At 41.1% G+C, this 16,669-nt stretch overlaps 1 protein-coding gene across 1 annotated transcript; it reads left to right on the top strand.

The window, feature by feature from the left end:
• Positions 1-6,860: 6,860 nt before the first annotated feature.
• LOC112258469 (membrane-spanning 4-domains subfamily A member 4A-like) lies at positions 6,861-15,954 on the top strand. Its single transcript, XM_024432858.2, has 7 exons — positions 6,861-7,097; positions 7,196-7,312; positions 7,758-7,814; positions 8,113-8,247; positions 8,526-8,648; positions 10,225-10,314; positions 15,498-15,954. Exons 1-7 carry the CDS (start codon positions 6,927-6,929, stop codon positions 15,591-15,593), a joined length of 789 nt encoding a protein of 262 aa, XP_024288626.1. The 5' UTR covers positions 6,861-6,926; the 3' UTR covers positions 15,594-15,954.
• Positions 15,955-16,669: the final 715 nt, after the last annotated feature.

Below are 16,669 nucleotides of genomic sequence, written 5' to 3'. Positions count from 1 at the left end.
GAAATAACTATTATTAAAGGGTTACCACTGATTTCTCTCTCTCTTTCTTTATCTCTGTGTTTGTGTGTGTGTCTTCTCTCTGGGTTTCTGTCGAATCCCTCCAGTGGTAGGTAGACTCATCAACGTAACCATGGAGATCAGAGATATCACCACAAACTCTCCAGAACCTTCTTCACCTCTCCTGGTGTGTGGCGGTTGGTCCAATCAGCTTTCATAATTAAATCTAACTCTCTCTGGTGTGTCCAATCAGCACAGATAGCAACTAAAAGTCCCTCCTTATTATGCTTGTGTGTGGATAGTGGCATGCACTATGTGCTTGTCCAAAGTTTCCCAAATGGTTGGTTGGGTTGCAGTGGTGGGCTACAGTTTAATTTACGTTTCGTTCTGGGTTTATGACTGGTCACAAGAAAAAGCTCCAAATGCTTTGAGATGGGTTTACGACCCCAGATGTTTGTCAACAACTGTCCACTGTAGGCCTATTACTTGCATTTGGTCAGTTTACTGTACTATTGACCCCTTGTCAACCCCTTGTCTCTTTCAGCCGCGTCCTCAGAGCATGCGCAGACCAGCTGGCTGGTTTGTTTACGGACATATTCAATCAATCCTTATCCCAGTCTGCTGTTCCCACATGCTTCAAGAGGACCACCATTGTTTCTGTTCCCAAGAAAGCTAAGGTAACTGAGCTAAATGACTACAGCCCCGTAGCACTCACTTCCGTCATCATGAAGTGCTTTGAGAGACTAGTCAAGGACCATATCACCTCCACCCTACCTGACGCCCTCGACCCACTCCAATTTGCTTACCGCCCCAATAGGTCCACAGACGACGCAATCGCAATCACACTGCCCTAACCCATCTGGACAAGAGGAATACCTATGTGAGAATGCTGTTCATCGACTACAGCTCAGCATTTAATGCCATAGTACCCTCCAAACTCTGGGTCTCGACCCCGCGCTGTGCAACTGGGTACTGGACTTCCTGACGGGCTGCCCCCAGGTGGTGAGGGTAGGTAACAACATTTCCACCCCGCTGATCCTCAACACTGGGGCCCCACAAGGGTGCGTTCTGAGCCCTTTCCTGTACCATCTGTTCACCCACGACTGCGTGGCCATGCACGCCTCCAACTCAATCATCAAGTCTGCAGACGACACTACAGTGGTAGGCTTGATTACCAACAATGACAAGATGGCCTACAGGGAGGAGGTGAGGGCCCTCGGAGTGTGGTGTCAGGAAAATGACCTCACACTCAACATCAACAAAACAAAGGAGATGATCGTGGACTTCAGGAAACAGCAGAGGGAGCACCCCCTATCCACATCGACGGGACAGTAGTTGAGAGGGTAAAGGTTTTAAGTTCCTCGGCGTACACATCACGGACAAACTGAATTGGTTCACCCACACAGACAGCATGGTGAAGAAGGCGCAGCAGCGCCTCTTCAACCTCAGAAGGCTGAAGAAATTTGGCTAGTCACCAAAAGCACTCACAAACTTTTACTGATGCACAATCGAGAGCATCCTGTCGGGCTGAATCACCGCCTTGTACGGCAACTGCTCTGCCCACAACCGTAAGGCTCTCCAGAGGGTAGTGAGTTCTGCACAACGCATCACCGGGGGGGGGCAAACTACCTGCCCTCCAGGACACCTACACCACCCGATGTCACAGGAAGGCCATAAAGATCATCAAGGACAACAACCACTCTAGCCACTGCCTGTTCACCCCGCTATCATCCAGAAGGCAAGGTCAGTACAGGTGCATCAAAGCAGGGACCAAGAGACTGAAAAACAGCTTCTATCTCAAGGCCATCAGACTGTTAAACAGCCACCACTAACATTGAGTGGCTGGTGCCATACATGTAAAAAATGTATCACTAGCCACTTTAAACAATGCCACTTAATAATGTTTACATACCCTACATTACTCATCTCATATGTATATACTGTACTCGATACCATCTACTGCATCGTGCCTATGCCGTTCTGTACCATCACTCATTCATATATCTTTATGTACATGTTCTTCATCCCTTTACACTTGTGTGTATAAGGTAGCTGATGTGAAAATATTTGGTTAGATTACTCGTTGGTTATTACTGCATTGTCGGAACTAGAAGCACAAGCATTTTGCTACACTCGCATTAACATCTGCTAACCATGTGTATGTGACAAATAACATTTGATTTGATTGGATTTGATTTTGAGCTTCGACTACTATTACTACTTCCGTAATTCCTGTATTCGTGAATCAGTAACAATTCAACACACTATCTTGATTTTTCTCTTGTTTTTTTTGAAAAAAATAATAATTTTGAATCACTGAAGCAATACATACCATAAGAATGACAAAACATTTCCCCACACAACCATATTAGAAATGTGCCAAGGTTTAAATCCATTGATGATGTGGAACAGGTTTTGAATAGACAGAGAGCAATAAAGGATTATTTTTGCTTTAATTCCTACTAAGGTAATATGGACAGACATCACAACGAGACTTTTGAGAAGTTTGGGAATGACACTTTCCTGCTGCACCAAGTCAACGGGAGGACGTGAGTACCATACCTTCCATCTATACTTTATAATGTGACACATATGGTATGTTCTGTGGCAATTTTAACATTCAAATATTGATTGTGCAAATAAAAAAGCTCGTATGGATTGAAACCACCACAGACACAAACATTATAACATTCGGTTATGATCCGTTTACTTCCCAAAGCCAAAATTCAGCATGGGTCTACAATATTGCTACATTATTAAAGTATTTGAACCCAGCAAAAATACCATTATGAGTATATCTACCTGCCTTTTACTAAGATGCTCTGTTTAAGAATAAAGCAACAAAATGTATAAAGTTACTCTCATCTATTGCATAGTTACAGTTCCATGGGTATAACAGTGGCATCAAACATTAACAAGCCACGTCGTATAACTACCTCAGAACAGATGTTAGCCGCTGCTTCCATCCACCACCAACCACAGTCTAATCTTCTTTTCTAGCTTGCTTTATTTTTAATGGGTGGTCTTATTTCAATGTTTATAGTGGCTGATGAGCAACGAGACATTTTATCTCTCCATTCTCTTCATAGTTTGAAGATGATTTTGCTCGGAGATAGTCAACATGATTCATAATAACTTTTCGGCTGGCTAGAAGATGTGGTAAACAATGAAGTTAACGCACATCAGTCCAATCACTGGAGAAAAGACTTTGACTTTATCTGTGGCCAATGGCCTTGAGCCTTCTTAGACGGGCACTGCCCATTTAACTCTATGGCATCACCCAAGGGGCAGAAGCTGCCTGGTCATCAGTGAGCACTCCCAGTAGATGCTGCGGTGTTGTGAGTGACATCACTCTGAGCCAATCACTCGCCACCAGAGAAGATCAACAACGCCTACGCTCTGGACACCTACCTCATTCTTCTCTCTGCAGATTCTCAAAACACAATACAAAGACACGTCTACAAAAATCCCCTGCTACTATTTACAAGAACGATCTGTCAAAGTCAATGGGCTGGGAGAGGTTTTTACAGACAGATCTTTGAGATGAGGAAGGGAGTTTTGGTTGTGCAGGGTTGTGCTTAGAGACAGTAAATGTATTGTTGAGTATGAGAGTGATTAAGAGGTACCATTTCTCTTTAATCTCCCATACACAATCATTCCTACTGTGTAAGAACTGTCCTCCTAAGACTTTTCACATCTTCTTTAGCCCTCCAGCCCATTCACTTTGTTGACTGATCTTTCCTCTCAAAAGCAGCTCCCGGTGTCCCTCATCCTCCCTAAACAATACATTAGTCTGTCTCTAAACACTCAGGTCCCAAACGGTTGACACCTTTAACAAAAAAAGGCATCTTGCCCTACATCCCTTCCACAAAAAAGTGTAAAATAGTTACACCACAACCATGGCTTCCCAGGAGACGTGAAGTACCGGCAAATTCTCTACAAGAGGTCCAAACGGTTGGTGGTTAAGCCCTACATCACTTCCGACAGTCTTATGCAGGTGGCCGTACACTGCTGACTGGACAAGACCATTCCCCACAAGCACTCTACTTCCACAGCCCACCATGCCAAACACCATTGCCAGTGTACCGAAGCCTAATAGAGGACAATAAAGTATGGATATTTTCGACCAATCCTCAAAATGTGTCTGCTTTATGGATTCACAGAAGATATTGTAGCAAGATCAATGGTGTGGGGATTCCACATCACCAAGTTCAATAACAAAACAGGCACCAGTAGCACATATAGAACGCAAAGGGAAAGTTTATTAGGGATTTTGGTACACGGGGAAAGAAGGGGGAATTCAATCACCTCACAGTCCACAAGCCATTCTCTTTGTCCATTCCGTTTTCCAGGGGTAATCCTCACACTCGGGTCCTCAGCCAATCCGGTCTGGTACACAGGGGGGGTAGTCTGACAGTCCAGGTCGCAATGGGCAATCACACAGATTTTGCTCTTTTATCTCTCACCCTTCATACCTCCCTTGTCTCTCACTCTTCATACCTCCCTTGTCTCTCACCCTTCATACCTCCCTTGTCTCTCACTCTTCATACCTTCCTTGTCTCTCACTTTTCATACCTCCCTTGTCTCTCACTTTTCATACCTCCCTTGTCTCTCACTCTCCATACCTCTCTTCTCAGTCACTCTTCATACCTCTCGTCTCACTCTTCATACCTCCCTTGTCTCTCACTCTTCATACCTCCATTGTCTCTCACTCTTCATACCTCCCTTGTCTCTCACTCTTCATACCTCCCTTGTCTCTCACCCTTCATACCTCCCTTGTCTCTCACTCTTCATACCTTCCTTGTCTCTCACTCTTCATACCTCCCTTGTCTCTCACTCTTCATACCTTCCTTGTCTCTCACTCTTCATACCTCCCTTGTCTCTCACTTTTCATACCTCCCTTGTCTCTCACTCTCCATACCTCTCTTCTCAGTCACTCTTCATACCTCTCGTCTCACTCTTCATACCTCCCTTGTCTCTCACTCTCCATACCTCTCTTCTCAGTCACTCTCCATACCTCTCTTCTCACTCACTCTTCATACCTCTCTTCTCACTCACTCACTCACTCACTCACTCACTCACTCACTCACTCAGTCAGTCAGTCAGTCAGTCAGTCAGTCAGTCAGTCAGTCAGTCAGTCAGTCAGTCAGTCACTCACTCACTCACTCACTCACTCACTCACTCACTCACTCACTCACTCACTCACTCCTCATACCTCTCGTCTCTCACCTCCTCTGCCCCTTTGTGCAGGCTGCTTCCCCCTTAATCCTCAAGCACTCCCTGGCTTAACGACCACAGCCTTTCCTCGTTGGGGCAGGAAGTCCATATAACGCTTGGGGTTGGAGCCAGCTACCTGCAAGATCTCTCCTCAATTAACGTAAACTCACTCAGTTTTGTACATCGCGCTGGTCCGTACAATTGACCTTATTTTTGCGCCCAAAAAACGTAATACTTCCAGATCAACTGTAATATCAATACCAATGTAAAGCACAATTTCTCCCCTTTTCAACAAAATCAATGACGAGACCTTCATGCTGCCCATCTCTGCATAATTCAAGAAGGCAATGAGCTCCGTAGGGTCTTTTTAAGAATGGCGGGTGGGGAAGCTAAACCTATTGCGTGATAGTGAGAAGGAGAGATGTCGTGTGGGGAAACTGCTTTTGTCACTCGATCTGTCCAACTTATCGCCTCTAAAATGTAAATAAAACACTATAAAGAGCTTATATAATGTGTCATTACATACCTATTTGAAGGTTTGTGTCGAATTTCAATTAGGTTTTTTTGGGAGGTGCTAAAGTGATCTTCAGAAGTAAACAGCGGCTTTTGAGAGTCATGATAGCGTGCAGTGATGACGCAAAAAATGACTAGGTATCTCCCCCTTACCCCCATCACTGTCCCTTTCTTGAGGGGTCAGTTTAAAAAAAAAAACTTTTCTCCAATACTATAGAGCCATTACCATACCAATCAAAGCTTGAATAGAAACATAGTTCACACCCCAGATTTTGGGGTCAACACAGTCACTACAGTCCCATTAGTTTTTTTTGCAGCCTCGTTTTAATGTCGCAGTTGCGCACATTTGTGTGGAATGGGATTAGCCTACATTACCACTCCCCTCACCCCTCCCTGCCGTCTGCCACAATATTGATATAAGCTGTACAGGGCTTTGTAGCATCAAACAGATGTTAGACATTCAGATATATCCAAATAATGTTTATTTGTCCAAATCTAAAATACAAGGGCGTGTACAATATATGATGCTAACTAAAAAGGAGAACTGGGTATTCAACAAGAATGGTATATGGTAAAAGTAACATACAGTTCAATGTGTCTCAGGTGTAGTAAAAGGCAGAGAACCTGGTAGCTACGCATTGTTACTAGAGATAATGTGATTTAACCAAAGAATTTTGGTATCCAATATTGGGAGTTGCAGAATAGGTACTATTTGGTATAGCACAGAGCACGTTCGACCAACGTTAGCGATGCCGTCTTCGTCCTCAATTGGTGGAAACAGAAGTCTCAAAATGTCTGTGTCCAGTTGCAGGGGATGCGTTTGAATTTAGAAAATGCTCCGTTATTAAAATAAAAACATTTTTGCTCCATGAAGTAATCCAACACTGTACGCCAACATCTTATCTATTTCTATTCTTCTCTCTTTGATTGAGACAGGTGGGTGTCCACCCCAAAGTGTTGCATGTCATTATGACACACACACACACAGCCAGCACCCACGCCCATCCCCCCCCCCACACACACACACAGCCTATATTCAATGGAGAGAGTTCAAAGATTCATGACTGGCTTACACACATGCTATTCATAACAGTCACATGTCATTTCTTATCAGGAAGTCCCAGGTAAAGTATAAAGCATGACACACAACAACCAGTCAGATCCCATCTTACACAAACATCCTTCCCTCCTCTGTGAAGATGTCCAGCTCTCAAACAACCACCACTAATGGGGCGGTGGTCATCACCCATGTCTACCCCTATGGGAACGGGATGGGGGTTGCAGGGGTCGCATCTGCTCCTCACTGTCTGGGACAGACGGTCTCCTCAGTGCTGGGAAGTTTCCGGGCAGGGCATCCAAAAGCGCTTGGGGTAAGAATTTTCAAATTAAAATTACAATTTTGGTTAAATGTAATGGAAGAACAGAAAAAAATCTATTCCCTGCTTTGCTCTTTGTTTTTCTCTCACAGACCGTACAGATCATGATTGGTTTGATGATGCTGTTAACAGGAATTGTGATGGCTATGGCACCGTGGTTGGACAATATTGGAGTAGTCAGTGGAATATTTGTCTGGGGATCGATCATTGTGAGTGAGCTGCTTGAGCTGCTCTTTCTAACAATCCTCCCTTTCATTTCCTGTCTGCCTGGACGCAAAACAAAACGTCCTCATAGTTAAATCGTGTCACTTTAAAAATAAATGTATTTCATTTGAAGTAATGCTTTATAAATAATGACTTGTCTTAACTAACAATTTGTCTTAACCAATGACCTTTATCAACATATATGAATTTGGCTAGGCCTATGCCATGTATTCCCTCATGCATTTAATTTTGTATTGACTTCTATGTGGGAGTAATTAAACTTGAATTTGAACTTTGGTCATACTGTAGAAATATCTGCAGCCCAAATGGCACACTATTCCCTATATAATGCACTAAATAGGGATACAGCATTCATATGGTGCACAATGTAGGGAATAGGGAGCCATTTAGGATGCCGCCTTGAATAATCTCTTTCTTGTTCCTTCTCAGTATGTAGTTGCGGGCTCTCTCACTGTTGCCGCTGACAACAAACTGGACAAATGTCTGGTCAGTATCAATATTTTTTCCCCGATAAAGTTTAGGCTTTTGATTTAATAAAGTTCCACTCCATTTGAAGACATAGAATCTACTGTACGATAGACCCTCATGTTTTCGTTCATCTGTTTGTTTTCCTCCCAAAACACAAGCAGTGCCACTGGCATTAACTGTGGATTGCCCGCTTAAAGAATCGTAATAACAATGATAAGGAATAACAACATACTGAATTCGGTATTGTGTTTAATTCTTCAGAAATGTCCTTCCACAACCAGCCATGTCCCTGTCCTCTTTCTGCTCTGTCCCTTAGGTGAAAGGCTCCCTGGGAATGAATGTTGTCGCCTCAGTTACTGCTCTGACTGGCATCATCCTCCATTCTTTAGACAGTGCTGGGATAATGTTGTACTACTGTAACAGTACATACCATTTATGTCAACAGTACTGGGTATATACCAAATGCTTATATATTGTTTTACTTTCATTGGTCAGGAGATATTTGTACATTTATATTGTACTGTTGAATATTTTTTATTAGGCTAATTTAAATTATGCCTACATGTGACATTAGCAACATGAAAGCAATAGTAAGGTAGATAACTGCAGTAAAGTTTACAGGTCATTTTAGTCCACATTGAAACTGAAAGTTCACAAAGTGCTCATAATTACTCCAAAATGGCGGTGTAGCCTAGTTCACTGCTGTTTCCTGTTCTTCTCTGTCTATAGATCAGGTCCCAGGGAATATCAGGTGTTTTGGCTGTTTTCTCCTTGCTGGAGTTCATAGTGTCCATCTGTGTCTCGTCATTCGCCTGCAGAGCTGTCTGCCTGTGCTGCCATTCCACTCCTGAGGTGAGTCTATAGACCTAGATTTCTGTCCATTTTTTTTTTTACAAAATGTTGTAAATCTCAAGGTTATTTACATTACCCAAGTTCTCTGATATTATGAGTTAAGTACATATTTCACAAGTGGAATTTCATTCCAAAAGTCTCACTTTGGGGTCACTAGCCATTCCAGCCTGTGGGGCTACCATGCATAAGAGCGCTGTCGAAAGTGTGACGTAGAGCGTCAGGCAGTGTTGCGAAAGGCTCATGTAGAAACTGAGAGCCAGACTTCTTAATCCACTGCCAATAGGACAGCTATGAGACAGGTATGTCTTGTTCCTGCTCTGTGTAGAGTATGGTGTGCTGTGATGGCTATACCTGAAGCTCCGAGAGGGTGTTCCCTAGTTCTCCGAAACGAGCTAAGTAAACTACACCATGTGGAGTGATGGCCACCCAAAGCCAGAAAGGGCTAAGGGGCATTCGCTGTGAACCCTATAAACCTTATCCTGTATAAAGGGGAGTTAGGATTTAGAATCCCTTTACTAGAACATGTGGGAAGACAGCACCTGTTACGGCTAGACGTTCCGGTAGCGGAAACCCTCGACAACATCCGGTGAAATGGCAGAGCACCAAATTCAAATGAAATTACTATAGAAATTACTATAAATATATCAGACTTTCATGAAATCACAAGTGCAATACATCAAATTAAAGCTTAACTTGCTGTTAATCCAGCCGCCGTGTCAGATTTCAAAAAGGCTTTACGGCGAAAGCAAACCATGCGAATATCTGAGGACAGCGCCCCATCATACAAATGCATAACAAGTAATTTTCATCCAGGGAGGTGCGACACAAAACTCAGAAATAGCGATATAAAAAAGGCCTTATCTTTGATGATCTTCTTCTATTGGCACTCCAAAATGTCCCAGTTACATCACAAATGATCCTTTTGTTCGATAATGTCTGTCTTTATATCCATAAAAACTCAGTTTAGCTGGCATGCTTCAGTCAAAAATCCACTCAGTTACCCTCCGTCAAGGTGCATACAAAATGAATCCCAAACGTTACTAATAAACTTTTCCAAACAAGTCAAACAACATTTATAATCAAACCTTAGGTGTCCTATTATGCAAATCAACAATCAAATTTAAGACCGAGAATCGTTATTGTCTTTCCCGGAGATAAACAAAAGAATGCGCACTCGTCCATGTGCAAGGAAACACTTTGGTCATGTGGAGAAAATCAAGAACCAGTCGAGTAGAGCTCTTCAATGAGGAAGCGAACATGGACAGTGAGTAAGAGAGTATCACTTTTATACAGGGTAAAGTTTTGAGACTTTCGGAACAAAATCTCACAGAATAAGTCATTGAAACAGATCTACATATACATGTAAGTCTTACTATACTGTAAAACATAAATATTAAACTAAGTCAAGTATGTTCTGGCCACTGTAAGAGCACTGAGCGTCCATGGCATCTCAAATAGCAGGAGGAGAACAATCAAGCTGAATGAAACTGTTACTATCATGTTTACATGAATACACTGTATTTTTGTTTAAGCAAAGACTTGAAATGGACTTAAAATGGACATGTCTGTCTTTTAGCAAGTGTCCTCCATTGGGTATCAAATACCGGTACCTCATGGCAGCATGACTCCAAGCAACGCACCTTACCCTCCTCAGAACAACTACGAGGTATGACATCTTGGCCGGTTGAATTTCAGGGTTGCCATGTGAAATAGGTGGCTCGACATGAATATATATTTTTTTAAATATAAAAATAAGATCTCACCGGTGTCCTAGTAACTGAGTTTCTTGAGTCATTTAAAACATCCACTGTGTGTCCCAAGTGGCACCCTATTCCTGATATAGTGCACTCCTTTTGACCAGGGCCTATGTAGTGAATCGGGTGTCATTTGGGATGCCACGAAAGAGATTCTGCAATGATTAAATATTATGTACTACAATTTTGACTCAACCTGTAGGCTAAACCCAGTAATCAGTTTAAATTGTAGATACTGTAGCATGTATAATGTAGCTTTATTGTACACAGCAAAATCAATGGTATACATTTAACTTTGAAAGTCTGAAAGTATCAAATGTACACTATTTTCAGTCAACATATGAGTCCCACTGAACCATGCATATTCCCCCTCGAGCCGATACCGCTAAGGGCCCTCAAGGAACTACACTGGACTTCGTGCAAACTGGAAATCACATATCCTGAGGCCATATTTATTGTAGCTGGGGACTTTAACAAAGCAAATATGAGGGAAACGCTACAGAAATTATAACAGCACATCTGAAATAACATGTTTGAAAGTGTTAGAATTTTACCTTTGTTGTAGTGTTCCCCATTTAACTCTGAACGTGTCAAATATACACTATTTTCAGAAAACATGAGTCCCACCGTACTAGTGTTAAAATACACTGTTGCAGTGTTCCCCATTTAACTCTTAAAGTGTTCAAAGGAAATTGATTGTGGTGTTTGCATAGCTCTACCGTAGAGTAATATGCAACACGTACAGTGTAAAACATAACAATTGATTTAGAGTAAACTGGACTAAATTTCCTTATTGCTGAAGCTGTTACACTTTCTCAGATCAAGAAATTAACACCTGTAATGTTACAGTAAATTATTTGGGGGTGTTGTTTTAGCACTATATGGTGTTATGCTTAATTTTCATATTTTCCAGGGGGCCTTTTCCTTTGAGTAAAATGTATTTGTTAGTGACAGTGACATTTCTGCAGCATAGAAGGTCCCCAGACACACACACACACACACACACACACACACACACACTGCATTCGGAAAGTATTCCAACTCTTTCCCTTTTTCCACATTGTTACATTAAAGCCTTATCATAAAATGGATTGCATACATTTATTTCCTTGTCGATCTACACACCATACCCCATCATAACAAAGCAAAAACAGGTTTTTAGAATTGTTTTCAAATGTATTTTTAAAAGTATTCAGATGCATCCTGTATCCATTGATCATCCTTGAGAGGTTTCTACAACTTGATTGGAGTCCACCTGTGGTAAATTCAATAGATTGGACATGATTTGGAAAGGCACACACCTGTCCCACAGTTGACAGTGTTTGTCAGAGCAGAAACCAAGCCATGAGGTGAAAGGAATTGTCAGTAGAGCTCCAAGACAGGATTATGTCAAGGCACAGATCTGGAGAAGGGTACCAAACAATTCCTGCAGCATTGAAGGTCCCCATGAACACAGTGTCCTTCATCATTCTTAAATGGAAGAAGTTTGGAATCACCAAGACTCTTCCTAGAGCTGACCGCCTGGTCAAACTGAGTAATCGGGGGAGAAGGGCCTTGGTTGTGGAGGTGACCAAAAACCCGACGGTCACTCTGACAGAGCTCCTGAGTTCCTCTGTGGAGATGGGAGAACTTTCCAGAAGGACAACCATCTCTGCAGCACGCCATCAACCAGGCCTTTATGGCTAGACGGAAGCCACTCCTCGGTAAAAGGCACATGACAGCCCGCTTGGAGTTTGCCAAAAGGCACCTAAAGGACTCCGACCATGAGAAACAAGATTCTCTGGTCTGATGAAACCAAGATTGAACTCTTTGGCCTGAATGCCAAGCATCACATCTGGAAGAAACCTAGCATCATCCCTACGGTGAAGCATGGTGGTGGCAGCATCATGCTGTAGGGATGTTTTTCAACTTCAGGGACTGGGAGAATAGTCAGGATCAAGGGAAAGATGAACGGAGTGAAGTACTTGAACCCAATCGAATATCTCTGGAGAGACCTGAAAATAGCTGTGCAGCGACACTGCCAATTCAACCTGACAGAGCTTGAGAGGATCTGCAGAAAAGAATGGGAGAAACTCCCCAAATACAGGTGTGCCCAGAGTTTATAGAAATTATATAGTAGATATAGTAGTAGATATAATAGCAGAAAAAGCAATGTTAAATAATTGTGTGGATATACAGGTGCAGTTGGATAGAAGAGAAATTAAAACATTGGGTTAAATTGCTTGTAGAGACAGTGGGATGAAAGTAGTAAGGGCAGACATTTTTATAGTAAGGAAATCTGTATGGGAGATATAGTGTCATATAATGGGAACAGAAGGGAAGAGTGTAATGTGGTGTAGGATGAGATTCAGGCATTCGGGATTGAATTCCTCTTTGAAATTGATAGGCAAACATGGTACTGGAATGTGTAATGGCTGTATGGTGATTATTTTGTGAAATGATGATGATGTAGAAAGTGAGAGGTTGTTTGACAGGGTCAGAGAGGTTGGACAGGAATGGGTGTTATTTTTGGGGTGGGGGGATGGGAGTAATGAGGTTTGTAGGGAATTATTTTATTAGAAATTCGAGGTTAGTTAAGAGAATATAGTGGTATTCACACTCCAGTACAGTAGGTGGTATGCACCTTTCAGTTGATTGTTTTGCATGATGTCTACTTTGATGGTTAATTAGCATTTCCGAATTTGACTAATTAGAGCCGAATATATTTATAAAAGTCACCTTGGCTTTGAGAGATTTACACAGTTATCAAAATGTCACGCCATGGTAAGTCTACACGACAAACAGACCTTATTTGAAGTGTTTCTAAAATCCCCTATGTGAAAAATGAATGGCGTAAAAACGATTGGAACCATTTCCCTGTTTGACCTCTAGGTTTTATGACTCATACTGTGGTAATCTATTGACAGGCACGACTCAGGCCTGTACTCTACACCAGTGTGACATAACCAACCAGAGCTGCAATAGGGCTATACCAAATAAACCATTGCCATATATGGATCTGTGCCATTCACTTTGAACTGGACTGTAGCTGCATCTGTTTTGACATCAAAGCGAGAGCTACATGTAGCCACGTGTGCACATTTGTTCATATCCTTTACTAGTTAGTGAATTATTAGCCCAGTTATAGCTACTTTGTACTGTAGTCAGCAATGGGGAAGTGAATGCTTCCTAGATGAGAACAAAACATGTGCATTTCCAAGCCATCTTTGAAAAGTGAGTCTTAAAGGGGCAGAGTTGTATTTAGAGACAGTCTTGAATAAGTTAAGGAGACAATAGGCAGGGAGTATAATATTTTGTCTGATTCTCTGTAATAATGGTATGGGGAAAAAAATAATTGTATTTTGTTAAAGTGGTTTCTTGCATCAAACAACAACAAAATGTTCAGTCACCTCCTTGTCTGAAGGACAAATGGATAAACAGGTTCATGTTAAGCTCTGCATGTTTTTTTTTCAAAAGTCTTATGGAATGTAGACCTACACTGAACACCACACATTGGCTGCTACTATAGGCTGAATGATAGAACAGCTATTTCCATGGTAAAATGTTATGGGATGCATTTTCTCCAATGTTTTTTTTATGTTAGGCCACTCTGGTAGGCCTACATTATGATCAAGTAGCCACACTAGCCTACTTGACCACTGTTAGAACTGTAACTTAAAGCAGGTACAGCCTCAGTGTTCACAGTAAACATGTGCCAGAAGTTGCACACAAGTTCTATGCAGCAGACCTGAAATTTGTCATTGCCGATTTGAGGGAGCATTGCTGGACATTGTACTTGCAAATATAGTTCAGATGTTGTACTTGTAGTTTCATCTGACTTGTAGCTTAGCAGGTAGAGTAGGGGACTATAGAGCTTTCAGGGACATGAGGGCATGAGGTCGAATTCTGGTAAAGGCACACTTTTTATTTTATTTTATGTGAAAACACACTTTTTGCAATTTTTTGTAAAAAAAATGTGTTTATTTAGTATACAGTAGTATAAGCTTCTTTCTTAAGCATCCTAAATAATGCCATAGATTCCATTTTTTTAAAATTGTCAACTTGTAGACAAACAAATGGAAGCATGATGCGAATCTGGTTTCCAACTGATTTGTAAGCTACTAAAGCCAACCATTTACTGCTGCGCCACAGAGTTTTGCTGAAAATAGTGGGGGGAAAACATCTGTTAAGCCAAACGCTGCTATTTATTGTTGAGCAGCAGATAGATGTCACTAATGTGAACCGATAACGAATCTCTGAGTAAAGAACCGTTTTTCTGCACAGTTTGGCAAAAACCTCGAAGCCTTCAGAAATCCTTGATTTCCATCACTATTAATTATTGGCATAGTAAGTGGCCTAGTTTTACCCTAACTCAGTGGTGTTAGGAAACTCCTGGTTTACAGGCCACATCAGGCCTGCAAGTCGCATTATACTGATTATGTGTAATTCCTATTGGAATCCAGCCAGAGTTAGGATATCCAACAGTTATATTTTCTATTCACCCTCAACCTACATTCAGAATGACTGTCAGGATTAGGAAACCTGATTTTTTTTTAAACACTACCTAAATAAATTTAACCAGAACAACCATTTCAGTAATGGTCCAATAAATCTAACTAACTCATTGGATTAGTTCAGAAAAATTGATGTTATTTATCTTTGTGTAGCATACGATTAATCAATCAATCAATCAATGTACATGCAAAAACACATATGAAAATGAATCCTAAAAAAACATCCTGCAGTAGAGCATGCTTGGAAATATGATAATGATGGGTGTGATTTTGATGGAACTATTTTATTCTCCACCGTGTAAAACAATAATTATTTTACACCACTGAGTGTTAATATCACTCTTACAGAGTGATTGTCAACACTACAAATGTTACACTGAAAAATCAACACTGGCCAACACTGGCCAATTTCCTGTGTAGTATGTCTATCATCTCAAATTGCATCCTATTCCCTATACTGCACTATATTTTTGACCAGTGCAGTATAGGGGATAGGGTGCAGGCTCTGGTCAAAAGTAGTGCACTATATAGAGGAGGGGGTGCAATTTGGGACATAACCATACTCAAGGTCATGTGATGTCCCTGTGTTGTTTTCATTACAGACTGGGAACTACTCAAATGGTCCTGTGGGAGACGGTATGGGTACAGGGTTTCAACAGAATCCCCTGCCTCCTCAATACACTGCTGTCATCCCTTGAGAATTGGGCCTCCGTGAATACATTGTTCTTTTTCTTGTTGAAATCATGTTCTTATGTAGACCTATGTTTCTGATGCAAGCCAGGCAATGGTTAGCAGCACCACATCACTGATCTGACAGTTAAATACTGTTATTGTATTGTAATGTTATATATGATCTTTTGGCTACTATATGGTTAATATTTTAATGTTTTTTCTGTGTCTCATAATTGTCTATAGAAAAATAGTAGCCTTCATTTATCAACCAAATCAAATCAACCACAGTGTATAATCTGTCAATGTTTGTAAATGACATGGACCTATAATGATGACATGTATTGCAAATACATATCACTGAATAAATGGGGAAAAAATTACAAAGAATCGAGTTTGGAGTCACTTTTGTCTTCTATAGGGTACAATGTAAGTAATGACAAAGTAATAAAGTAAATAAATTGATATTTTCAGAAGAGTGGTTGAAGGGTCTGAAAACATCTTGATAAGGAGGGAGTGTTGGATGTTTGCATTGGGCGTTAAATCCTTTCTGTATTGAGTTTGTGCAATATTAAGCCTGGAGCTGAAGCTAGTGCAATAGGCCTTTTGGATAAATCTATTTAAATTCAATCAAAAAAAAAATGTTATCCTCAATGATCTAAAATGGCATAAACTCAGATCATTTTTTCACATACTGTTTGTTGTTGCTTAGACCCTATTTTATATCAACTAAGATTTTGGGGTTGTGCACGCCATCAGTTGAGACACATCAGACTCTTGAATACAGGGTGGGTGTCATGTTTTGGCTGATAAATGTATACTAAAATGGGAATAAAGTACACTGTACAAATATATATATATATATGTATATTGTTGAAGTCAGAAGTTTACATACACCTGAGCCAAATACATTTAAACTCAGTTTTTCACAATTCCTGACATTTAATCCCAGTAAAAATTAGGATCACCACTTAGGATCACCACTTTATTTTAAGATAGTGAAATATCAGAATAATAGTAGAGAGAATGATTTATTTCAGCTTTTATTTCTTTCATCACATTCCCAGTGGGTCAGAAGTGTACATACACTCAAATAGTATTTGGT

This window comes from Oncorhynchus tshawytscha, linkage group LG09 (genome assembly GCF_018296145.1).
Source record: "Oncorhynchus tshawytscha isolate Ot180627B linkage group LG09, Otsh_v2.0, whole genome shotgun sequence".
NCBI lineage: Eukaryota > Metazoa > Chordata > Actinopteri > Salmoniformes > Salmonidae > Oncorhynchus > Oncorhynchus tshawytscha.
This window is presented reverse-complemented; position numbering and strand designations above follow the sequence as displayed.

Coding starts and splice junctions, on each gene's coding strand:
- LOC112258469 (XM_024432858.2), top strand. CDS start 6,927: ATGTCCAGCTCTCAAACAACCACCACTAATGGGGCGGTGGTCATCACC. Junction 7,313..7,757: donor TTGTCTGGGGATCGATCATT/GTGAGTGAGCTG, acceptor GTTCCTTCTCAG/TATGTAGTTGCGGGCTCTCT. Junction 7,815..8,112: donor ACAAACTGGACAAATGTCTG/GTCAGTATCAAT, acceptor TCTGTCCCTTAG/GTGAAAGGCTCCCTGGGAAT.